General features: G+C 35.6%; 2 protein-coding genes across 2 annotated transcripts; both read left to right on the forward strand.

Moving 5' to 3' along the window:
* The first annotated feature begins 3,303 nt into the window (after positions 1–3,303).
* LOC145620487 (benzyl alcohol O-benzoyltransferase-like) lies at positions 3,304–5,453 on the forward strand. Its single transcript, XM_081675176.1, has 2 exons — positions 3,304–3,848; positions 4,374–5,453. The coding sequence occupies exons 1-2, from the start codon at positions 3,396–3,398 to the stop codon at positions 5,250–5,252; spliced, it is 1,332 nt and encodes a 443-aa protein (XP_081531302.1). The 5' UTR covers positions 3,304–3,395; the 3' UTR covers positions 5,253–5,453.
* Positions 5,454–7,639: 2,186 nt separating this feature from the next.
* On the forward strand, positions 7,640–12,031 carry LOC145618903 (benzyl alcohol O-benzoyltransferase-like). Its single transcript, XM_081673510.1, has 2 exons — positions 7,640–8,092; positions 11,150–12,031. The coding sequence occupies exons 1-2, from the start codon at positions 7,640–7,642 to the stop codon at positions 12,029–12,031; spliced, it is 1,335 nt and encodes a 444-aa protein (XP_081529636.1).
* The last annotated feature ends 15,696 nt before the right edge of the window (positions 12,032–27,727 follow it).

Genomic DNA, 27,727 nt, shown 5'->3' on the forward strand with positions numbered 1-27,727 from the left:
TTTTTTTTGAGATTTAAGTACTCCGTAAAATGTAGTAAATAAATAATAAAAAAAAATCCATGCATCGCATGAAAGGAGTCATTTTTTGGAGCATTCAACGAGCCACATACACAAAACATTTATTTCAACCAATAAAAAAAGAAATTTGTATTTTATTTAGAATTAAAAAATTCAAGTGCCACGTTAGTAAAGTTAACGAATGTGATTTGAGAATTTAATTTCAAATGTTAAAAATAAAAAATAGTGATGATTTACAATTTCAATTTTTTAAAAAGCCAAAAAAAAAACTATCTTCGCAGATTAAAGATTTTATTATAATATGTGACAAATGAAATAACATATTTACAATTTATTATATTTAATAAATCAAATGCAACATAACTTACAATAATAAATAAGCTTGCATTATAAATTTCATTTAAAAAAATAAAATTGTAAAAAATAAAAATAAGAAATAAAATTCTAATCGGCAATTATATTTTGTGTGACCTTTGTAAAAAGCAAAAGGCAACAAAAATTAAATTAAATTAAATTATTATATGATTTTTTAGGTCTTAAGTAGTAAAATGAATCAAATAATAATAAAACAAATTTAGAATCTAAAAAGAAATATATATTTTATGAAATTATATATTAAAAAACAATGCGTCACAAGGAATTTTTTCTACTAATATCCTACTTTAAATTAATCAAATGATATATTGCATAATAACATTTATTTGGTTAAACTCTACTCGTTCTTGATAAAGCTTTGCTTTATTGTATATGGTTACTTATCATTATTTTTTCAAAAGAAAAAAAAAAAGAAATAAGTTAGGGCCTGTTCATATTTACTGAACTGAGCTGAACTGAACTGAACTGATTGGAGCTGAACTGAACTGATTGGAACTGAACTGAACTGAACTGAATTAAGCTGAAATGAATATTTTATGTGAGAGGGAAATTAAGAGCTGAACTGAACTGATTGGAACTGAACTGAACTGAACTGAACTGAAATTAAGTAAATATGAACAGGCCCTTAGTCATCATTACTTTTTGATCTTTGTTACTGTCCATAGTGTCCACACTGAAATTGAATTCTTGATCATTTAAGTTTTTTATTTTATTTTTGAGAAAGTAATATACATCCTAAAATTTAGGCAATTTGTTAATATGAGTAGATTTTATCTATTAAATAGTTATTAAAATATTTGTTAATATTGTAGATTATTGGATGCTAGTGTTAAGGGGTGTTTTAAATAGTTTGACTCATCGTTTTAATTTCTTTTTGACAAATTTCTTCTAATATCGATCTTACTTTATCATTTTATTCACCAATTAATCATTCACTCTATTTATCAAATTTTTATTTTTATTTTTTTGCAGTCTTAATTAGCTTCCACTAATTTTGCTTATCCACTGCTTTTTTAAAACCTAATTAGTACTCACTTTTTTCTAGACTAGTAAAATGAGTATAATAAGTCGAATTTAATTAAAAACAAATCTCATAACTTATACTTCATATTGATTTATTTCATTTAAAGTAAATTAAATTTAACAAAATTAGTTTTAATTTAGTCAAAGAAGTTATCATTTCATGCAATTCACAATTATAATATAATTTTTTAGGCTGGTGAGCGTGCAGTGTATGCTTTGATTGTTAACCCATAACCCGTATTTATAGTTGAAGATGTAGGTTGAAAAAAATGACTAGAATATTCTAAACTTTTGTCCTTTATCATTCTTGTAGCTATATTGCTATAGTGTTATTATTGTTATGAAACTTTCACAAACCATATATTCTGGTTGCTTCCAATGTGAGAATTCTCTAGATCATTTTAGTGAATTGCATGATGCGAATCTAGTAGAAAAGTCTAGAGATGACGAGTAATACTAAATTACTAACCATACTACAATATTCGAGAACTTGTAAAGCATGCATAATACTCCACCAAAACAATAAGCCTATAAAATTTAATGTGTTGCTTTAAAAAAAACACTGTGTTGCTTTAAAAAAAAACACGAGAGATAAGATTAGTTATGGGGTAAATAATTAAAGGATGGTGTAAAAATAGTAATATGTAGATACTTAAAGTATGAGAGTATTAGTGGAAAATGTATAAACAATCATATCATAAAACTAATATATAAAGCTAAACTTTTAGTCATGCGACGAGATAGCGACACTTGGCGTTTCAATTTTTCGCCAAATGTCGCGCCATGTAGGATAAAGTTATATAGAATTCAATTTGTAGGATAAAAAAGTTAGTTTAGAGATTTTATTTTCAATCAAATTTAATTTGGATAGAATTTTAGGATAAAATTGTTAATTTAGAGTTTAATTTTCGATGAAGTACCAATATTTCATATGTACGAATTGAATTATGATTTTATTCAAAAAATAATTAGATTATAACTCTCATAAATTATCATATAAATTCATTTTTTGTATCATAATATTTTTTTTTGGAGCGAAGGAATTAGTTCAAAATGTACAACATCAATTATTTATAATATATTCTAATCAATTAAAATAATATACTTCACAATCTAATATAATTTTATTACTATGTGTAGGGTCGGGTCACGAGTCATTTCGGACAGGGTCATTATTTCAGATTACCGGTCAAGAAATGTTATTCACCAATATTATTATTATTAATCATTGTATGCCTACTATATAGTTTAATTCGTCATTAAAATACATCAATTCCTAACTAATTTTGTATCAATGATATGTTAAAATTTGACATATAGATTAAATATTTATTTATAAATTCAATAAACAATCCGAGCATCGCACGGGCACAAAACTAGTTTAGTATATAAGTCAAATTTTCTAAACGTTCTAACACACTAAATAAATTATCGAACTTTTAGAAATGAAGAGAGTACATATAATAAACTCCTCCGTATACTGGTATTCGTATATATCCATGGCCTCATGGGTTAATGGGTAGGCTACAAATATAATGTAAAATAAGGGCAGATGCCATTCGTCAAAGAAAGTTGACGTATTTAAATAAACGTAAAGAAAATTGTGAGTGTTTTCATGGTCCGTCAACTTGCATTATTGAGGCATCATTTTAGCACCTACCCAACTTTGACGAAAATACGCTCACATATGAAAATATACTCACCAACTCATGCACCCACCAACTCCATGCTATCCACCCCTTTTTAATTTTATCCAAATATTTTCAATGTTAAAACGTGGCCCCAATAGTTACCTTTAATCCACCTAACACATCCACTTAATACACCACTTACATACCATTATATATAGACGTTACATATCACTAGTATTTCTCAAGCAACATAAAAAGTTCATAGCCCTTGTTCAAGTATACACACCAATATATATATATATATATAACCTTCATATTATCAAACGTTACGTTAATTAATTTACCAAAATGTCTCTTATGACACAAGAAACGACTCCCCTAGTGTTGAATGTAACACGAGGGGAGCCTGAACTTGTGTGTCCAGCTAAGGACACACCACGAGAGCAAAAGTTGGTTTCGGATATTGATGACCAAGAGGGTCTAAGGTTCCAAATGCCGGCTATTATGTTTTACCGAGCTGACCCTTCCATGCAGGGTAAGGACCCCGTGAAAGTGGTCAAGGATGCTTTGGCTAAGGCTCTTGTGTTTTTCTACCCTTATGCTGGTCGACTAGTAGAAGGATCAAAGAGGAAGCTTATTGTTGATTGCACCAGTGAGGGTGTGCCCTTCATCGAGGCTGATGCTGATGCTACACTCGAGGATTTCGGAGGTGAAATTCATCCTCCATTCCCTTTGGAGGAGTTGCTATATGAAATTCCCAACACCGATGCAATGGTTGACACTCCCTTGCTCATAGTTCAGGTACATACTATTTTGTAGTCTAATATCCTTATACTTCGTTTTATCTTGAACACTTATCCTTTAAAGTCGTTAAAAACAACAATTGTGTGCTTACTATTTAACATCGACTACATATAAATTAAATATAATCTAGTATTAGAAAATAAAAGTACATCATTTAATATTCTTTTTGAGAAAGCTTAAAATAGAAAATATTGAATACCTAATTTTGTGAAAGATAGTGCATAATACGACCTCATTCTTTGTTGAAGTAGGTACATTATTCCTTCCACCATAGCTTAAATATTATCGAAACAAGATAATAAAGTTGGTCGTATATACACCAACTCTTACTTCTGTTAGTTACATTCAACATTCATAATTTTAAGAGAACAAATATAATTTGTTCACGTAAATAGAAAAAAATAGAACGCTAGTTTGTTGGCTACTTTTGATGTACTTACCATCCTTCATATGTCAATGGTCCACACTTTTTTTGGTCAAATTAAAACAAATTGTAATAATGTGTTTGTTTTCACGTGACAGGTAACCCGTCTCAAATGTGGTGGATTTATAGTAGCCCTTCGATGCAACCATGTCATAAGCGATGGAACGGGTGTTATGCAACTAATGAACGCGGTAGGTGAGATGGGGCGGGGCTTTGCCGCCCCATCCATCCTTCCGGTATGGGACCGTGAACGCTTACTAGCAAGAGACACCCCAAATGTCACCTTCCCTCACCCCGAGTACGACCAACATGAAGTCGATCACCACTCGAATGGTGAAGCCGACTTAGTCCAAAAATCCTTCCTCTTTGGACCAACCGAGCTTGCTGCCCTACGTCGCCATGTCCCTTCACACATCAAACAATTCTCCACCTTTGACGTCCTTAGCGCTTCCCTATGGCGTTGTCGTACCATAGCCCTCGGGCTAGACCCTGAGGAGGAAGTTCGTCTTCTCTTCGCTGTAAACGCAAGGAATAAGTTCAACCCGCCTCTAGAGAAGGGGTACTACGGGAATGCTTGCGCATTCCCGGCCGTTTGTGCTAAGGCGGGTGACATTTGCAAGAATGGCGTAGGATATATTTTAGAGAAAATAAGGAGTGTTAAAAATGAAGTAAATGAGGAATATTTGAGGTCTATTATGGAACTTATGGTAACAAAAGATAGGCCACATTTTACCGTGCATCAAACTTATGTGGTGTCCGACCTTAGGCATTTAGGGTTCGCGGATGCTGATTTCGGGTGGGGAAAGCCCGTATTTGGAGGACCGGCGAGTAACGGGTCAGTACCGGATGCTAGCTTCTTTATTTCCTTTAAGAACAAGAAAGGAGAGACTATGGTCATGGTGCCTGTTTCCTTGGCTCCTCCTAAAATGGATGTTTTTATTAACGAATTGAGAGGGATGCTTCAAGCACAACTTTAAATTTTCGAATCGTTGTGTTCTAGTGCTGTTAATTACTTGGTTCCTTAATCTCATTGCGTGTTATATATTATTACCTTATCTATAAATGTTAGTTCGTTCTATATATTATTACCTTATATTATATTGCCTTTGGCTTTGTATATGATATGCTCGAGTCTTTACTCATTTGGAAGCAATATTAAACTGTTTAAGTTACCTTTATATAGTTATCTTTGACGATTATTTTTCCATTAAATTTAGAGTTTCTAGTCATTATTTCGTTACACCTTTTCAAAGGTCACTTTTGCCACTAAGAGCCAAGATCACATACATACTCTAACAAACGTAATTGCATCTATGTTCACATAATTTTATTGAGAAAGTAGTCAATATTGGCAACAAGCAAACAAGGAGGCTTTAATAAATTTGACTTATCAATAAGCTCAAGGTCATTTGTTAAGTATTATGCTTATGAATGATGGAAGTCCATTGGTAATGTATATAAAGTAGGTCGAAAATCCATGCGAAAGCAATGTGGATTAAAACAGTACTCATCTTTGTTATGGAATAGAATGTAGCCAAAATTTGGGCTAAGTGAGAATGTCTTCTTTGATTAGTTGACAGTTTTGAAATAAAACCTTAGCTTGATATTTACTTTTTTTTTTTTTTTTAATAAAGCTTAATATTTACTTATGTCTCGATATTTATTTTATTGCACTTATTAGATATAATTATATTTATCAATCAATGATTGCAAACAAACAACACGGAAAAGATGTGTCTTTGGATAATATAACTGGATAAAATAGCGAAATTAAAAAAATAGCCACCCCTTTTTCTTTTTATCTCTTCTCTCTCCTCTCTCTTCTAGGGTTTTAGTTTTCTTGGCCGTTTAGGCCGAAAATAGTCTAATTTCTTCATAAATTAGACTATTTCTGACCCTTTTTCTTTAATTCAATTTAGATTTTTGCTCTGTTTTACGTTTTAGTTTGTTTGTTTTGTTTTGTTCTCTGTCCCAATATTCTGGATTTCAGCAATGCGTGGAAATTTTATTTTTAGGGATCTTATAATTCGAGAAGGTGATTTGGATTCCTACTGGTCTAGGATTTGTCATCAACTACTGGTCGATCAAAATATCAACACAGATTGCGGAAGTCTCAACTTGGAAAGATGCAAGACATCGAAAATTATAGCTCGCGTTAAGTTTGAAGCGGTGGAGTATGAACTATGCTAAATATGGAAATTAGTAATGATTTTGATTGTAAAAGTTATGATATTTTCTCTAAATCTGTAGTTTACAGATCTTTATTATTGTCAATGCCGTATGACTATTATTTAATGATAATATTACTTCCTTTTCCCAAAAAAAAAAAAAAAAAAAAAAAAAAAAAAAAAAAAAAAAATAAGAAAAGGACTTTTATTTTTCATTAAGATCACTCACACAAAAATCATTCATCATACATGTTCATCTTCTCTTACAAGAAATGTATCCCTAATTAAGGCCTTACGCCCTTAAGACTTTACATACGAAGTATTATTTTCCTAAAATTAATAGGTTCTTATCAAAAGATTATAATTTTAATTTCTAGAAGACTAATAATCGTAAAATTGTCCTACATGCAAATAATATTAATTTGTGACTTTGAAATTGAGTAATAGATCTCAAGATTTCATTGCTATCGTCCATGGAAATATTGGTTTTGAGATCATAAAAACGTGTATAGTTGTAAGTAGTGTAACCTATTACAGTGCATATAAATATTTTGATTGATTACATATGGGATACAAACAAGTACCCATTCATCTCCTTGATAAACAAAAATTTATTTTGTAATATTTTGTTGTCTACTAAACAAACACTAAATAGAAACGTATCTAAATAAAAAGTTGCTACAATAATAATAATAAAAACATCGTGAGTATAATTTTATAAATTGTAGGTGTGAATGACCTTAATTATAAAACGCTCTATCTCATATTTAACCGGACACATAAGCTAACGTGTATGGATGAAAATTAGTCCAATTTTAAGAAAAAATTGCGTGTTATTCCTACAACACTTGAGTCTAAAAGAGCATTTATCTAATATTGACAAAATACCGGCGCATCTCACCAACCCATGCTACCAAGGAACCACACCAACCCCAACTCTTTATTTTATACTAGTATCACTACATAAACTTATTAAAAATTAGTACGTATTAATATTATTATATGACGTGATTTTATTGATAGCGTTACTCCATGCACCTAACACAAAACAAAGCATGCACATAACATTCCATACATATATCTAGACGTAATTAACTAGCCTATTTGCTACAACATATATCTATAAATGTTATGTTCATAGTTTTCACGTAGCACACATAATTAATTTCAAAATACTTGAGAGTTGATCTAGAATTATGGCTCTTATGGCGCAAGACACTACTCCCCTAGTGTTAAATGTAACACGAGGGGAGCCTAAGCTTGTGTGTCCAGCTGAGCCTACGCCACAAGAACTAAAACCACTTTCAGACATCGATGACCAAGAGGGGCTCCGGTTTCATATGCCAGCAACTATGTTTTATCGGGCTGACTCTTCCATGCATGGGAAAGACCCGGTGAAGGTTGTCAAAGATGGTCTAGCTAAGGCTCTTGTGTTTTTCTACCCCTATGCTGGTCGACTAGTAGAGGGACCAAATAGAAAGCTCATTGTTGATTGCACCGGTGAGGGTATACCCTTCATCGAGGCTGAGGCAAATGCAACACTCGAGGATTTTGGTGATGAGATTCATCCTCCATTCCCCTTGGAGGAGTTGCTTTATGACATTCCTGGCACTGATGGAATGCTAGGCACCCCCTTGCTTATAATTCAGGTACTTCGTATTAAATATATCACGTATAGAAAACAAAATTGGATCTAGTAGCAGGTTCTAGTCTAGATGTGACATGTTATAATCCTTAGCTTTAACGCCCTTAATTGATCTTAGATTTGATAATTTAATAAATATAATATAATACTCCGTATATCATGTTGTTTGAGGAAAAAAATTGGTATAATCACAGGGTAATTACCTAATTCTAATAAATTGAGGTAGATAATTTAAAGCTTGTGAAATCCAACTCAATATTTTCATGTAACTTATTTTATTAATAGTCTACAAATAGTCTAGTGAATAGATGTACTATACAATATTCATTTTACTTAATTAAGTTTATATAAATTGACTCTCACAAAGTTCAAAATTCTCAAGAATACTAAAAGTCTAAAACAAACACAATGAAATTTGTCAACTAGTTCACCATTACTGAAGTGGAATGAATTTGCATGCAAACGCAAAATAAATAACAACAAATGCAAAGAACTCTTATTTTTTTCATATACCAAAAACTTGCTCCCATTTTTTGTCTTAGTGTGGGTCCACCTTATAAACTATTTCAAGTTCACCACTAGTATGGGGCGCGTTTGTTTCACAAAATGGAGCGGGTTTGGATTCTAGAATTAAATACTAGCTTAGGATAGTATGAGATTTGAACTTGATTTTTAATACCTTATGTTAAGTTATCGTTCGATAATGATTTATTTTTATCTTTTCCTTTTTATTTGAAACCTAAAGGTGTATGTGGTATGAGACTATGAGTCATATCCACCTCTCGTCCTCTACCCTTGTGGGTTTCTAAACTTATACCTTGTGGGTTAGAGGTATACATGAATTTAAAAACTAGATTATTCGTTCTTAAACTAACATAAATTTTAGGCATGAGTTTAATCTTACTTATTTCAATACCATACCTCATATCTAAAACTTATGAACCAAACCCCTTTATAGGTTTATTGACCCCATAATAATCACCACCCAAAAATCAAACCAAGAATATGTCCATGCCAATTTACAATTAAGGGCCTGTTCATATTTACTTAATTTCAGTTCAGTTCAGTTCAGTTCAGCTCCAATCAGTTCAGTTCAGTTCAGTTCAGTTCCAATCAGTTCAGTTCAGTTCAGCTCTTAATTTCCCTCTCACATAAAATATTCATTTCAGCTCAGTTCAGTTCAGCTCCAATCAGTTCAGTTCAGTTCAGTTCAGCTCAGTTCAGTAAATATGAACAGGCCCTAAGTCAATCACTCACCGATCTATCTACTCAAGATTTCAAGAATAATATATAACACTTTTGCATTTTCTACGCAGCATGCATAGACGGCATAATTAGTTGTTATAGATGTTAATTGTCAAATAATCTCAATTAGATCCCTTAAAGATAGTTATCAAATTAGTTGCTTGATGAAGGTGTTCGGCATAAATTAGTTGTTGATTTGAAATGATAAATAAAAATTAATAGTAATGCATGAATAACATGATAGCTTAAAGGAAAAATAAGTAGTTTTGACAAACACGTACTATAATTTAAAAGTCAATACTACAATTTAAATTGTTAACAATTATATTTTGAATTAAGTAGTGTTTTAACTTAGCCAAGAAATTAAAAACGCGCCTAGTTACTCCAAATTTTATTGTCGAACACGTATATATTATATACTCTATAATCAAACACTAAAATTTGTTGCTGCTTTATATCAAGTACTTCACGCTTATCTTCAATTCATCATTTGAAAGGGACATATACATTATTTCGTGCTTCATATGGTTTGAGATAATGTTATTATGTTTTATTTAACCCATAATGATATGTTATTTCATAACAGTGGTCCACTAAAGTGTTTCATTTTATGTGGTAGAATGAATGAATGAGACGTAAAAACAAAAAACACGGAATACATGCAATTGGTTTACTTTTTACGAAGGATAAAATCCATCAAATTTAAACCAATTCGCTTTTGCAATTCCATGTAATTGCCCAACTCACAAGTCACAACCTAAAAGAGTGCTTATAGCACCAATAAATGTCACGTTTTATATCGTGGCAAAAGTACTTCAATTACTGATAGTGCGAGTGTGCGACAAGTATTAGGTCCTGTTGCTTTCAAAAAAAAAAAAAAAAAAGTATTAGGCCCTATTCTGTACACCTTATATTTACTTATTTCAAGAAATATAAGTTCAAGTAAGTTCAGATCAGGCTTAATAAGTTCAAATAAGTTGTGATAAGGGTTAATCAGGGCTACCCAAGTTCAATTTATAACTAAAATAAGTTTTAATAATGGCTAATAAGTTCATATAAGATTAGATAAGTTCAGATAAGATCAGATAAGTAAAAATCAGGTGAATAAAACGCACCCTTATTCAATTACATTTTCCGATTCAAATAAATTGACATAAACACATTTCACATTTTTTAGAATAGATCTTTAAACATACAAAAAAAAAATTTTTCAAAAGACAAAAGTGCATCTACAAAAATAGCTGATAGGTTGAAAGTCCACTAAGTCCAACAAAATCTTATTGATCGATATTTTTTTTCATTATAAATTGATCATGGTAGTTTGTACTGTGATCAAAGTTCGTAAATGTTGGTTTTATAGAAGGATTAGTTACAATCTTAAAGACATTAGTTAATTTGGGATGGAGAAAGGGAGTACTTGTAAGGTTTAATTTTGATGTAATATATTTTACAGAAAACACCAAATTAAAATACGGATTTTACACATAATTATCACCATGAACCTTTTTTCATGGGATAGCATATATAGATTAATTAGCTAGCTATGGATAGCAGTCTTCACTTATTTTTCTAGCTAGTTTTATTGAAATATAGAGTGTAACAATTAAAATGATATAAAGAGTGACATTTAAAGATGGGATGCTAGAGGCTGTAATGAATTTGTTTCTTTTAGTCCTTTCTTCACAACTTTGGCTGAAATTAATTTTTTTAAATGAAGTTCGCAGCTTAATTTCAAACAAAAAAGAAAAAAAAAGGTGACTTCTAAAGAATGATAATAATAATAATAATAATCACCGAGTACATTTGTTTGTGATAGGTAACCCGTCTCAAATGCGGAGGATTCATAGTGGCCCTTCGAGCAAACCACACCCTCAGCGATGGAACAGGCATTATGCACCTAATGAACACCGTAGGCGAGATGGGAAGAGGCTTTGCCACCCCCTCCATCCTCTCTATTTGGGATCGCGAACGCTTATTCGCTAGAGAATCTCCAAAAATCAGCTTCCCTCACCCTGAGTACGACCAACATGAAAGTAACCACCACTTTAATAATGGTCAAGCCAACTTGGTTCAACAATCCTTCCTCTTTGGCCCTACTGAGCTTGCTGCCCTACGCCGCCATGTGCCACCACATACTAAACAATTCTCCACCTTCGACATCCTTAGTGCTTCCCTATGGCGGTGTAGGACCATAGCACTTGGACTTAACCCTAAGGACGAGGTACGCTTACTCTTTGCTGTTAACGCAAGGAACAAGTTTGATCCCCCACTTGAAAAAGGTTACTACGGAAATGCATGTGCATTTCCTGCTGTCTGTGCTAATGCAGGGGATATATGTAACAACAAAATTGGTTATATTTTGGAGCTAATAAGGAACACAAAAAATAAAGTGAATGAGGAATATATGAGGTCTATTATGGACCTTATGGTAACCAAAAATAGACCACATTTCACGGTGCATCAAACGTACGTGGTGTCCGACCTAAGGCATTTAGGGTTTGCAGACGTGGATTTTGGGTGGGGAAAGCCCGTTTACGGAGGGCCGGCTAGTAATGGGTCAGTACCGGATGCAAGCTTCTTTATATCTTTCAAGAACAAGAAAGGAGAGACTATGGTTATGGTGCCCATTTCCTTGCCTCCCACGTCAATGGATGTTTTTGTTAAGGAATTGCAGAATATGCTTCGTGTTCACCCCTAAATGGTTGTCTTTCCTAGTATATTGATACAATTTAATTTTTTTGTTGTTGTTGTAGAATTGTATTATATAATAAGCTTGGTTTTAATTATTAGAACAAGTTGTAGACTTGTTGTTCTTGTACTATATAGCTAAGGTCACTTTACAAGTGTAATAATGTGTGAAATGTATTGGCTATTGACTAATAAGCTTAGTTTTCATGATGCATAGTAATGTATGTGTGAAATATATTGACTAAGTGTGTGAATAGTGTCAAAAATCAATAGTGTTTTTATTTGAATTACATCCCTTATATCGCACCATAATACTTGCACCTTTAAATTCACCCTCTCTATTGTATTTACTTTTATCTTATACCAGTCCTCCTTTACATAGCTATTCATCACTTTGAAAGAATAGATTATATAAAATCTACATTTAAAAAGAAATGCTCTATCATTTACTTTTTTCTTTATTATGCATCACTTACCTTATTTAATTAGTCTTTTCAAATGAATTACTTTTACATCTAATAACTTTCTAATTTTCTATCATATTTATCATTTCTTTCTCTTTTCTAAAACCCCACTCAAAATATTTTTTACCAAAATTTATCTCTTTCATGATCTCCATTCTCCATGACTCCATATCACTTTCATTAGAATAAATAAATTAACCAACCACTTATTGCATGGGTACAATTAACTTATCATCAAATTTTCTTCTAAAAAGATTTAATGCTACGAATCTTATCATTAATATAAAATTTTCATATGTGGCTAGACACATGGTATGACTGGAGTTACTCGATCGGTCTGAGGTTACTATGTTGGTTAAGGTTTATTTGGTGAGGAGTTGGCGGGGATGATAAAAAATTTAATTTGGATAAATAAATATGAGATATTAGATAATTTAATTAATTAGTTTAGATAAATAATCCAACCTTTACCTTTTTTTTTTTTAAAGAATCCAACCTTTACCTAGATTTATTAATTTAAATAAATAAGAGTTATAAAATAATTAAGGGTAATGCATAGTCCTTAGGGCAAAAGCATTAAAAATACTCTTAAAAATTGTATAAAATTAAAAACTCATAACAAAAACACACTAATTATGCATGTTTTTGTCATGATTTTGTAAATTTAAAAAATTTTCAAAAGTGTTTTTAATGCTTATGTGTAGCCTAAGGGTTATGCATAATAATTTTCAATAATTAAGGGTTCGTTTGGTATCACTGTGGTTTTCAGTTTTTTGTTTTTTAAAATCATATGCCCTCCGTTTTTTTATTTGCATCACTTTCCTTTTTGGGTGTTTTTTTTAAATGCATGACTTCTATATTTAGTAACTTTATATTATATTTTATCAATTCTCTCTCTTACTTTAAACCCCACTGATCTTATTTTATCATTTCTCTCTCTTCCATGGTCTCCACTAAAATACTACCTCCGTTACATGTTATGTTCAAGGATTAGACATTTTCCCTCTCTACTTTATGTCAAATCGTTGCACATAACCTGTAACGGAGGTAAAAATAAAAATCTCTATCCTCTCGCTCTCACATAATTTCTCTTTCATGGTCCCCATCTTTCTATTACTATAATAATTTATTCACTTACTCACAATATTATATTATTCTCCTAAAACTTTGTGCAATACAAAGTGATGCAAATAAAAAAACGGAGGGAGTATGATACATGCCATATAATGAATTAAAAATTAGTCAAATTTATTAAAATCTGATATATATATATATATATATAATTTATAAGGGAGTTTTTTCCCGAGTTTTTAGAGAGCCACGTAGGATTTAATTTTCTTAGCGCGCCATGTAGGATTATAAGTTTTTGTTGTAGGCAATTAAATAAGAAATTATTAATTACTTTTAGAATTAAATAATTCAAATGCCACATAGACAAAATTGGCGAATGAGATTTTTAAGTTTAAATTAATTAAATATTACATATTATCTTTTAATATTAGAATTTTAATCTAAATAGATGAAAAATTTTAGCACATTACAAAAAAAAAAAAAAAAATTATTTTAAAAAAAATCAAACAAACCGTGCATTGTACGGGCTTCATCTAGTCATGATAATTTTGAAAACTGACAACTGAAAAGTGGAACACCTTTTTATTGTTTCATGTTTTTGGTTTTCAAAAAAACAGAAAACTAAAAACAAAAAGCAATGCCAAGCCCTAAATTATCTCTTAAAAAAATTTAATTAGCTTTTCCTGAAAAACAAATCATTAAAAAAAAATTATCCTGAATTAACAAATAGTTAAACACAAATACGATTATACGAGCAAGACTTATGCTTGATTGCTAGGGAAGTTGGAGGTTCCCGTGAATTAGAAAATCAATAAGGTTTGTATTTCAAACTAAACCAATTTTTCTCATTGAATTGCCAATAATTGTTCGTCTTTACCAAAAACATAAATAAATCAATTGTCCGCTCATCAATTCCCCCGAATTACATCCCTCTTTTGATCCAAGTTTTTGTCTTCGCATCAAACCCTAGGTCTTTTTCTTTTTTATTTTATTTTATTTTATTTTAATTAATCGTTACTCAAATATTCTAATCTTAGGGTTTCAATTTTAATTAGGGTATGAACTACTCAATCGTACATATATTAATGTGTTGAGTAATTGTTAATATTTTACAGATGAATGAAGCTGAACATCACCCAATTCGTCGTCGAATGCAACCTCTTTATTACTATTGTGAGTTTGTCCATTCTATGCTATTATATATATAATATATGCGTACATTGTTTTTGACATGTCTACTAATCTTTTTCATTAACTCTTATCATTTTGGTTTCGATTCGATTGATTTTAGCCTCAGAGGAGGACCTCCAATCAATGAGGATACAACGTTGTCGTCGAATGCAACCTCTTTACGACTCTTGTGAGTCCGTCGATTAATTTTTGCTTTACCTCGATCTTATGCTTTTGGTTTCGGTTCCATCAATCTTAGCCTCAAAGCTCTTGTAGTCTTGTGAGACTGTCGTTTTACTACCTCTATTTCATATTATTTACAATTTTTGAAATATTTTCACAAATAATACCCAAAGTTACAAATAATATGAAATGAAGGTTTGTTTCCTAATTTTTGCATTTTAACTCTTATGATTTTGATCATTCTTAGCCTCGGAGGAGGAGGATCTTCAACCACTAAGGATACAACGTCGCCGTGTTGCTTCTTCCTCTTCTACCAACAACTTAAATGCAAAAGAAGGTGAGACAATCGTGTACTAGGGTTTAATCACTAAATATTTTTGATAGATTATAAAATATATTTCTCTGGATTTCAATGATCAGCTTAAGCTTTTGGCTAAGCTGGTCTTTTAATAATTTTTACTTCATATATACCATATCTTTTTCAACAATTTGACATTAATATTGCAGATGATGAATTCCGACCATTACGAAAACTTCGACATCGTGGTGTTTACTCCATTGACAAAAAAAGGGTTAAAGGTTGTTCTCGACACTATTTTTTCTTACCTTGGTCTAGAATATACTTACTGATTTAGTTTTTTTTTTTTCTTTGATTTAGCCTTGTTTCGCAGGATGCGACGCAATGGTGCTTTTTTAATCAAGAAAACACATAAAAAAGTAAAATCACATAGAAAAGGTTAGCTAGAATATAAAGTGATCGATGTATTGTATTGTAACATTGTTAATTTTTTCTTTTTTTACTTGCACCATATATAGATCCGTTTTATCTTACCTCTTTTGGAAATCGTTTTAATTAGGCTCATCTCTAAAGACGCATCGTTGTGATACTACCTTGTCTAATGAATCACCTAGTCAAGGCAAAGGTGAGCTTACATTAAATTAGTAGCATACATAGTTGATCTACATTCTTATGTTTTAAGCTTTTTCTGTTATGATTTTTATTGGAAATTCGGCTTAAATTAATGCAAAATATCGACTAGTAACTTACTATGATTTTTATGAATAAGATTGTTAATGTTGATGATTTGTGATTTCGCGTTGTTATTCATGATGCTCTACAAAATCTGAAATTTTGATTGCCATCTTTGTTATAATTAGAGTTAATTTGACTTGGATTTGTGATATTTATACCCAACTTATTCACCTTGCTTGGTTTATCTTAACAGGACCATGTACTTCTGGCATGAAAGAGGTGCGTACGTCCAAGTTTTCGGGTTTTCTTTAGTTTTGCTTGTGTTTGGATTTTGAGTATTTTCTTCATGGAAAGGTTAAACGAGGTAAATAGAGACCGAAAATGACTTGGTTGAAAATAGTTAGGAAGAATATGAAGCATATGAATTTGCATGAGAATAAGGTATTTAATTTTAAGGGGTGGAAGATGAAAAATTTTGTGGATAACTTTGTACAGAATAATCACTTTTGATTCATGCAACTGACCTCACTTTTGAAATTAAGGCTTTGATTGATTGATTTTTCGTTATATTTATTCTCCAAACACAAGTCACCTAGCTATGGCCTCCCTCAACTTATTTTTAAAATTTTTATCATACTAACTCTTCACTTAATACATAAAATGTATATTAATAGAAGTCTTTATAAAAGCCAATGCATTCCTTTCATATACAAATTTTGCCGAGAAGTCAAAATTATATTTTCCTAAAATTATACGATAAGATTCAAATAAATCTTTTGTGACACGTTTTGAATAAAATTCCCAATGATAAACAATATGGTTGGAACATTGGCAATGTCCAAAATTACATATGGTCCTATGCAATAAAGAAATAAACTCTATTTTTAGGTAGTGCCCAAAAGACTTATAGGCTAATGCCTTAAACACAAATTCTTTTCTCACTTAAATGAAAATTTTTCCTTGCTAATAAAAGCTTCCGTTCATTTGTGACATGGTGCTACATTTTGCAAATCCAGAACATAGTCTACAAATGCTAGAAGTTGATGATGATTTTTTAGATGTGGAACCTCCCCCTCCTTTAGGTTACGATGAATTGCTTTTTGACGACCTTGGCTGGACCTGTAAGTTGTTTGTATTATTTTATATTTGTTATATTGCTCTGGACAAGGCTGTTGGAAGCTTCTTTACTTTTAAATTGTACTACCTCCGTTTTTTATTAGTTGACACGTTTTGACTTTAGCACTATTCACACACTCCCCTTTGACCATGTTTTGTGAGTTATACGTAATAAAAAATATAGTCATGTGGGTCTTGTTAGATTCGTCACGGTATATATTTTCAAAATATTAACTTTTTATAATTTTTACTTATCGGTAACTAAAGATATTAACGTTTTGATTTGTGCATTGGCAAACGTGACTAAAGAACCGTGTCAACTAAAAGAAACAGAGGAAGTACATTGTTTGGTATTGCTAGATTGCTAGCTACGTTACGTGCATTATATTATCTTAGCTTCTTCATTGTTAGTTGAGATGAGCTACTACAAAGAGGGAGAGTGAATTGTAGTAAGTTCCTAAGGGCTTACTTTTTGCGGAATTTAAAACAAAAAAAATAAGAACTTGAAGTCACACAAAGATGTTTACTAGGAAGCCTTCCAGGATCTAACTAGAAGTTAACCTCGACCCCAACAGATTTTCAACATACAACCAATTCACTATAATATGCCAAACACTCTTAGTTACAACCAACTAAAATAAGACATTTTGTCACTAGTTCCTGATTGAACTCGCAACACGATAGGACCCTATTTTACCTTACCAAAGTCTCAGAGTACTAATCATCCGGCTTCAAACTAGAAGCTCGCTATTTGTGGTTTCAATATACACTTACACCCAAATCCCAAAACAACATGATGCGGGAGCAATACTCCAATATGGGTTTTCTTGAAACTTCGTGGAGTTTCTAGAAATCTACACTATCTTGTAATTATTTTTAGTTATTATAATTTTTGCCTATGGGTTTACCTTTTACATGAAAGGGTTGTTCTATTTTAAGCTTTAAAAATTTTAATTACTAGGATATCTATTTATTTAATTTGTTTTCGTTAAGATAGATTTAGTAGATAGAAAAAATATGATTAGGATTAAAATTCTTAATATTCTATCTTAATTTAGGGTATAATTATTTAGTTTCCTATCTTATCTTTGTAGGATTCCCCATCCTATAAATATGGGTGCATATCAATTATTATTTATGATGATGAGGAGAGAGGTTTGTTTTGGGAACTAATCCTTTGAGTGTTCGTTGCTCGTAGGGATGGCAATGGGTCCTGGACCCGACCCAGACCTGGTTGGACCCGATCCATATTTTAGGGTCCGGGTCCTTAAATTTTAGACCCGATGGGTCTGGGTCGGATCTGGGTCTAAGCTTAATGGGTCGGGTCTGGGTCCGAGTTCAAAAATTGTAGACCCAGACCCGACCCAGATCCGACCCATAGACCCATTTTTATTTTTAATTTTTTATAAATACTAAATATATATCAGTTATAATATAATTAAAAAAATCACTTGATATACTATGTAATTAGAGGTTGAGAAGTTGATGGTCCATAGACCGGCTAGTTCTCTGAGCTTCACACCATTGTATTTCTTCGTTGAGTTCACTCAACAATTCTCATCTTCCCATGAGAAACGGTGGCAGCAAGGTCCTACCTTACTCCTCCCATTGTGTGAACAAGTTCTGAACCACCCTTCAAGCATGACCCCTCTAGTCATAGTATTGCTCATGGACATAAGGATACCTTTCGCTGATCAAACTTTCACAGACTATAACTCGAACACTCCATCGGATCGTCGCAATATTCCTTGATTAGCCCCCAAGTACCAAGTGACCGTAGTCAAGACCACTCTCTTGACTTCCCAAATCACCCATACACGGAGCATATCTTAGGCAATACGCATCGCATCCATGATGGTGTTGCTCCGAGCAACATTTGTGGCCGCCCCACACTTATTAGATTCTAATAGTCAGTCAATTTTGAGTAACCAAGATACATCCTTATCTGATCAAAAGATCATTCACATAGCCTAACTTTTAAGGTTCCCGAACTTTGTTCACCTCAAGGATACTACGCTTACCTTGAGTACACAAGCTATTCTACTTGTGCCCTTGGCCGCCCATGGGGCCAGCCAAGGCATCATCGACCTTCCACGGCCATCAAAGGCTCTCCCACCTTTGACTTGGGCTCTTTGTGCAAGGATAACACACATCTGGCTACAAGAACGTCGTTCTCGGTAGACCATTACCTCTATGCACAACCCTTAGCAAGGCAATGGCATCACGCGACCATGCTCCATGGTCCATCCACGGTTTTGCTATATCAAACCCTTCGCAAGGGTGATCCGCAATGTCTGGCGCTAGAGTCATTTCCTCTATGCCCTATACTTTAAGTCTAATATGAGTGCAACACCCCGGCTGCAAGGATGCTCGCCGTCATCCCTTTTTACCCTTAGAGGGTCCCATAGTTCATCCTTGAACTTTGACATTCAGATTGACATGGTACTCAACGACCATATGCCCAACCACATGGGACTTTGCGTTGCTTTCCTTAGCTTGCTCACCGTTCCAAGCTAAGTTTGCAAAGTTTAACAACTCTGCCAAGGTTTTCATAGGGAAGGATCTTGCCTCCTAATTAGCATCCATCCCTTCGACAACCCCACTTATACTTTGAGAATCGGATGTAACCCCTAGCTTAACTGCCAACCTTTGTAGGATGTCCCCATTCCGGTTGGAATTCTCAAAGGTTTAATTGTGATTTGTAAGGAAATTTATTGCTACTAAGGACTTACCGCTCAACTTTCCCATTCTTTACACTCGCCTTGTTTCAAGTCAGTTTCATAGGTGGAGTGGCACCTCGTGCACACCTCCGGCTTAAAATCAACACATCGATTAAGCTAGTGTGTTATCGCATAACACACCGTGACTAGGGAAACAGGCAATGTAATGAACCCAAAAGCAACATTTCTTTTCATTAATAATTTAATTTACAATTTGCGTATGTACATAAAGCAAACGAAATTCAAAACGAAATGAAAAGACAACATGACAAGCAACGATAAACATAGATAAATAAAATCCTCACATAGGATGTGCCCTTAGCTTCATGGACCAAAGGGATCGAAATCAGTCTTGAACTTGGCATACTCGGGGGTGGTCGGGTTATATTCTGGTGAAGGAATCACCATATTTCCCTCATCGTCACTGAAGTGATACCCCTTCCCACTAGGAGAGCTCTCAGCCTTAGCCGGAGCATCATCTACACTCTCATCCTCCAAGTCCTCAAGGTTGACCACCTCCACGGCCTTGGTTGCTACCTTGATGAGATTGGACGCTTGTGCCAACTTCTTAGACCTTCCCTTGGGGACAGCACCCACCTTGCTTTCTTGAGTCGGTGGATCTTCAATCCAACCACCTGCATGAGCAACAATAGGATTGCAAGGAACAAAGTTAATCACCGAAGCTACTTCCATCCTTGGAGAGGGGACTTGTGAGATGAAGTTACTGCTAACATCCCACACACGGCTGCACCACTTTTCCATGAAATCCGCCTGGCGGTCGTCCATTGAGAACATTTCTCCAGCCTTCACCTGATCCCACCAAGAAGACCATGGATCCTCAAGGTTGAACCCCAGCTTCTCACGGTTTTCTTTCACAAGAGCCTTCAACTGGCTAAGGGACAGCCATGGGTCACTCGAGTGTAGCACCTCACTAGCTAGATCCCCCAAGTAGGTCATGACCTTGGCGTACAAGGGGTCCTCATCTAGGAGGTCTTCAAGTTCCTACGTGGGTTGGGGGTGTGAGCCCTTGGAGGAGGCACGCAACCACTTGGTTCTCCAGCAACAGCACGAAGGGGCTTGGCCGCAATCGGGCTGACTGACACGCCCTTGGGAATGTCCCTTGTGAAGGTCAGTTTTCTAGCCGTAGGGTTCGACACTGACCAAGCTTGCTTCACTGATCGAGAGGGAGGAGGTCTCATTTTGTTGCATAGCTTAAGTGGAACTTGCCTTTCCGGCAGGTCGGAGCAAATTGTCACGGGAAAATTTGAGGACAAACTTTTTTTTCTAAGTTAGGGACCAAGGAGGTTCCCGTGATGGCGCCTAGACCAAGCCTAGACCAGCCTAACAATCAAACAACGAAGGATAAACGCACATAAGGAAGAGATAAGCACCTACAACGAGGAACACTTTATTATTTTCGTGGCTTACAAATTACAAGGAGTTTCTCTCTCTAGATTCTCTCTCTAGATTCTCTCTCTAGAGCTCCCAAATTCGATGCCCAGCAAATGAATGCCTTGGCCTATTTATAGGCACTGACTACAGCCCAGTCAGATAGGAAAAACTACCCACTATGCCCACTACACCCATGATCTAGTAACCGCCCACTACTTAGATGCCTACTTGGATGCATCTGGACTTGTCCACGTACTCAAGGAGTTATCCACGTTCAACATATTCTTGTAACCGCTTGGTAATCGTCAAGCCCCACTATGCCATGTCCCCATATTTTTAGGAGACTGCATCAGTGTGCTTGAGTGGCGCTCAACCGCCTGTACGTAACTGCCCACTCCCTTAGTGCTCCTATTTTCTAAGGCCACTAAGTGAGTGGAGTAACTTCCATCTGACGTGGCATTATCCCCTCAGAACAACTACCCACGTCCATGGTTGCACCCCACTACTCTAGGGTCCCTAGTTTATAGGAACCGACTCCGGAGTGGTTAACCGCGTCTCCGTTTGAGTGTTTGACCACGTCAAAGGTCCGGTCAAATTAACCGTTAGTCATCCCACTAACATCATGGTTCTATATTTTAGGAACCATACTTAGCCACTTGCCACCTCAGCATAACCGTCCAAGGTGACCAAATTGACTTACATGACTTAAGTATGGTTCCTCAGCCCATGACTTACGTGACAATTTGGTCCGACCTGCCGGAAAGGCAAGTTCCACTTAAGCTACGCAACAAAATGAGACCTCCTCCCTCTCGATCAATGAAGCAAGCATGGTCAGTGTCGAACCCTACGGCTAGAAAACTGACCTTCACAAGGGACATTCCTAAGGGTGTGTCGGTCAGCCCGATTGCGGCCAAGCCTCTTCGTGCTGTTGCTGGAGAACCAAGTGGTTGCGTGCCTCCTCCAAGGGCTCACACCCCTCAACCCACGAAGGAACTTGAAGACCTCCTAGATGAGGACCCCTTGTACGCCAAGGTAAATGACCTACTTGGGGGATCTAGCTGGTGAGGTGCTTCACTCGAGTGACCCATGGCTGTCCCTTAGCCAGTTGAAGGCCCTTGTGAAAGAAAACCGTGAAAAGTTGGGGTTCAGCCTTGAGGATCCATGGTCTTCTTAGTGGGATCAGGTGAAGGCTGGAGAAATGTTCTCCATGGACGACCGCCAGGCGGAAGTCATGGAAAAGTGGTGCAGCCGTGTGTGGGATGTTAGCAGTAACTTCATCTCACAAGTCCCCTCTCCAAGGATGGAAGTAGCTTCGGTGACTAACTTTGTTCCTTGCAATGCTATTATTGCTCATGAAGGTGGTTGGATTGAAGATCCGTTGACTCAAGAAAGCAAGGTGGGTGCTGTCCCCAAGGGAAGGTCTAAGAAGTTGGCACAAGCGTCCAATCTCATAGGTAGCAACCAAGGCCGTGGAGGTGGTCAACCTTGAGGACTCGGAGGATGAGAGCGTAGATGATGCTCCGGCTAAGGCTTAGAGCTCTCCTAGTTGGAAGGGGTATCACTTCAGTGACGATGAGGGAAATATGGTGATTCCTTTACCAGAATATAACCCGACCACCCCTGAGTATGCTAAGTTCAAGACTGATTTCGGCCCCTTTGGTCCATGAAGCTAAGGGTACATCCTATGTGAGGATTTTATTTATCTATGTTTATCGTTGCTTGTCATGTTGTCTTTTCATTTCATTTTGAATTTCGTTTGCTTTATGTACATACGCAAATCGTAAATTAAATTATTAATGAAAAGAAATGTTGCTTTTGGTTCATTACATTGCCTGTTTCCCTAGTCATGGTGTGTTATGCGATAACACACTAGCTTAATCGATGTGTTGATTTTAAGCCGGAAGTGTGCACGAGGTGCCATTCCACCTATGAAACTGACTTGAAACAAGGCGAATGTAAAGAATGGGGAAGTTGAGCGGTAAGTCCTTAGTAGCAATAAATTTCCCTACGAATCACACTTAAACCTTTGAGAATTCCAACCGGAATGGGGACATCCTACAAAGGTTGGCAGTTAAGCTGGGGGTTACACCCGATTCTCAAAGTATAAGTGGGGTTGTCGAAGGGATGGATGCTAATGATGAGGCAAGATCCTTCCCTATGAAAACCTTGGCGGAGTTGTCAAACTTTGCAAACTTAGCTTGGAACGGTGAGCAAGCTAAGGAAAGCAACGCAAAGTCCCATGTGGTTGGGCATATGGTCGTTGAGTACCATGTCAATCCAAATGTCAAAGTTCTGGGATGAACTATGGGAACCTCTTAGGGTAAAAAGGGATGACGGCGAGCATCCTTGCAACCGAGGTGTTGCACCCATACTAGACTTGAAGTCTAGGGCATTGAGGAAATGACTCTAGCGCCAGACATTACGGATCACCCTTGCGAAGGGTTTGATATAGCAAAACCATGGATGGACCATGGAGCATGGCCGCGTGATGCCATTGCCTTGATAAGGGTTGTGCATAGAGGTGATGGTCTACCAAGAACGACGATCTTCTAGCCAGATGTGTGTTATCCTTGCACAAAGAGCCCATGTCAAAGGTGGGAGAGCCTTTGATGGCCATGGAAGGTCGATGATGCCTTGGTGGGCCAAGGGCACAAGTAGGAGGTCTTGTGCGCTCAAGGTAAGTGTGATATCCTTGAGGTGAACAAAGTTCGAAAACCTTCAAAGTGATGCTATATGAATGATGCTTGATCAGGTAAGGATGTATCTTCGATCGCTTAAACTTGGTTGAGATGTATCTTCGATCGCTTAAACTTGGTTGACTATTAGAGTCGAACAGTGGGTGACCACAAATGTTGCTGGGAGCAACACCATCATGGGTGCGATGCGTATTTCCCAAGATATTTCCCGCGTATGAGTGATTTGGGGAAGTCAAGAGAGTAGTCTTGACTACGGTCACTTGGTACTTAGGGGCTAATCAAGGGATATTGCTACAATCCGATGGAGTGTTCGAGTTATAGTCTGTGAAAGTTTGAACAACGAAAGGTATCCTTATGTCCATAAGCATTACTATGGCTAGAGAGTTCATGCTTGAAGGGTAATTCGGAGCATGTTCATGCAATGGATGGAGTAAGGTAGAACCTTGCTGCCACCGTTTCTCATGGGATGTTCAGAATTGTTGAGTGAAATCAACGAAGAAATACCATGGTGTGGCTCAGATAATGAGTCGGTCTGCGGACCATCAATCATTGCGAATGATTGTGAGTCGGATGGGAAGCAATGACGATTGCTGCCGACTAAACCGAGGTTGCCTAAGAGCTAACGGAAGTCTTGGTGAAAGAGCTTGCATGTGGATCCCCAGGCACATGAGCACTTCCAAGCAAGTGTAAGGCAAAGGTATGCCGTCACTTTAGCCCAAAGTGGTGTTAATCCGAGTGAGGGGTGGCCTTTGGGAGAGATGTGAAATGTCTCATGAAGCTCCGTGGATATGGAGCAACCCTATAAGATTTCTTTCGTGAAAAAGAAACGAAAGAAAGTCCAAGTAGTTCCATGCCGGCTTTTTAAAGGAATATTCGATGAGGGTAAAACTAGATGGACCTATGATGTTGCCTAGTACACGTTAGATTACAAAGTAGTCCAACCGGGTGTTAAGTAAGGAAGTCGTGCGAGACACCTAGCCCAATCAAGGGAAAGTCATGGTCCAAAGATGATACTAGAGGGTATCGTCGAGGTTAACGGTGTGATTAGTAACCTCTAACCAAAGAGGCTAAGGGTGAAACCCCGATTAAGTGAGGGCTTTCGTTGGGGAAAGCATAGATCGTGAGACGATCTACCTTCTTGATCTTTGACGAGGACGTCAAGCTCTTTTGGTGGGGGAGGTTTGTCACAGTCATTTTGGTCGACCTAGGCAAGACTGTCGACCACCCCACATAGGCGCCCAAGGCCTTCGGGTTCTCACTTGCCCACACGACGGAACGGACGAGCCAAGTGAGGCTAGAATAGCTCACTACCATGCCTAAGGCGTGTGAGGTTAATGTAGATGGCCTCCAAGTGCTTAGGCCATGGTGCTAGCAAAGCCATAGTCGGCTAGGCCATGGGCCTTAGACTAGCATACGCGCGTGCGCGCTAAAAAGATCCTCGGAGTGTTTGGTTGGGCAAAACTCCATAACAACCTTTGATACTTATTGAGGGGACTTATTGGGACCCTAATAGATCATACATGGCCTTAGGGTCAAGGTTGGGTTCAAGGATTGGGCTAGAAAGCCCATTATTGTGTTACTGTAAGTTGGGTGTTCACTAGGATTTTAAGGCTAGTACCATATAAAGCTCTTTAGGGGGCGAGTGCTCACTCAAGGGGTCAGTGGCTGACCCAAGGGTGGCCTTAAGGCTAGGGGCCTTAGGCATGGTCTTGGACATAGGATGGCCTATGGGGACCATGGCACACATGGATGGCTATGGTGGACACTCGATAGGACAAACCGACTCAGTAGTCCCGACTAGGATGGGTGCAGGTTGACTAACGAAGGCCGAGGTCTTAGTACCGTGCATGCTTGCTAGGTGGTGCGTGGTTTTACTAAGGGATGCTCTTGGGATCATGCTAGGGGTCTCCATGGTGATAACCGTAGTGGCCCCGGCATGGAGGAACGAGGACGGCCCGGGTCAACGATGTCTTTGGTGCCTTCGACGAAACCATGGACTTACGTGGCCATATGCTTGATGCTAAGGAAAGACCATGGCTTGTAGATTGTCTACCCAAAGCTTCCTTAGTGGACTATTAATAGTAGGGACTCCTTGAGGGTTATGCTTAGTCTTCGTGGTTGCATGCGGTTGCCTTAAATCTAGGGATTGGCTAAGTAGTGGGAAACTTGCGACGGACTGTATCGGGCCTGGAAATCGCTTCCGACGAACTGAATTCCGTCGGAATAGTGTTTCCGACGGAAATTCCGTCGGAAAAGGCCCTTTTTCCGACGAAGGGTATTCCGACGGAAAACAGGGTGTTTCCGACGGATTTTTTCCGTCGTTATTTGCCTGTTTTCTAGTAGTGAAGCAATTTAACTTGTTTAATTTATTTGGAAAGCTTCTTTCTTTGTTTTTGTTACGTTAGCAAGGTTATCGATCTTTTAAAACCATTAACTTTGTGTCAAAAAAAAAATAAAAAATAAAAAATAAATAAAAAATCCATTAACTCGAGGGACAACCCTCCTTAATACTCTAGAATGAGATAGGGTATTTGATTTGTTGGCAAATAACAATATTTGCCTCAGCAATTATATTTGTTATTATAAGTAATTTAAAGATTATAACTTATTTTTACTAAATTTAAATTTTTTTTCTTTTACTAAACTAAAACTATATTTGCTAAACAGAACTTATTACTAAATATTATTAATTTAAGGTGGTGAAGAAAACATGGCCTTAGATTTTCTTCCTTGGGTGCACTATTTGTCTTTTTGTTTTTTAAATTTATATAAACTCCCTCTTTTTCATATTTAATTTCTCACTTAAAATTTTTTTTGAGACAAAATTGCCAAAGTGAGAAGATCAATATGAAACATAGAGAGTATTGAAGATGTTACATCGAGTTCATTTACTAAAATTTAATTTTTTATGTTACACTTAAATTATTTTACTATTTTTTAATTAATTTTTTGAATGTAAAATTAAATTGTTTTTACTATTTAAATCTAATTTTATCAATTAGCTATTATGTTTTCATTCTTTCTAGTTATATTAAAATGTATTCTTTCTTGTTTCAATAAAAAAATAAATTGTATTCTTACTAAACTAAGTTATTTTTTATTAACTTTTTTTTTTTTTTTTTTTTGAGAAACTATTTTTGATGAGCTTAGTTAACAATGATGGTTGATTGCCAAAATCAAATTATTATTGTACACTTGATTAGAGAGATCTTTGTATATATAAATGACATATGTATAAATAAGTCTTGTTCTACATAAATATCAACGTCTTTACGCCTTTCATTCTATACACTTGTCCAATTTACGCCTTTAACTAGCTAGCAATATTTTAACTTCACATTATTAGAAATTTTTATACGTCAAGATAATAAATCTAACAAGTTTCACATATAATTTTCACCCACCAAAAAAAAAAAAAATAAATAAATAAATAAATAAATCAATGAATAATATTGGTGATCATGGTCAATTCTTTTCAATTTGACCAAATAAATAAAATCACGACAAACAAAATGAAATGAAAATAGTATTATTTTGTGACCAATGGTCGAGGGCTCTCCATTTTATAGTTTTGTCCCATTTTTATCTCTTTAATTAACTAATGAGAGTTGCTTCTTAGCCACCTCCTTACGCCCTTCTAATATGAGTTATATTCTAGTATGCATGCACCACCTACCCCTTCAATTCCTTTGACGAAATTCGTCCATTTTATTTCTATGTCCCTTAATTGAATCTATAAAACTATTGCTTGATCACGTGGTCGATCTAAGGATATGCTTCAATCTTTATACTATAAATAATCTATGGACGTTAACATATTCTCTACAATTCCCCTTCATAATCTCATAGATAGATTTCATTTCATACACATCTATTAAGCTTGATTATTAGTATTATTTGACGTCTAAACAACCAACTAAT

This window comes from Chenopodium album, chromosome 27 (genome assembly GCF_948465745.1).
Source record: "Chenopodium album chromosome 27, dcCheAlbu1.1, whole genome shotgun sequence".
NCBI classification, from domain to species: domain Eukaryota; kingdom Viridiplantae; phylum Streptophyta; class Magnoliopsida; order Caryophyllales; family Amaranthaceae; genus Chenopodium; species Chenopodium album.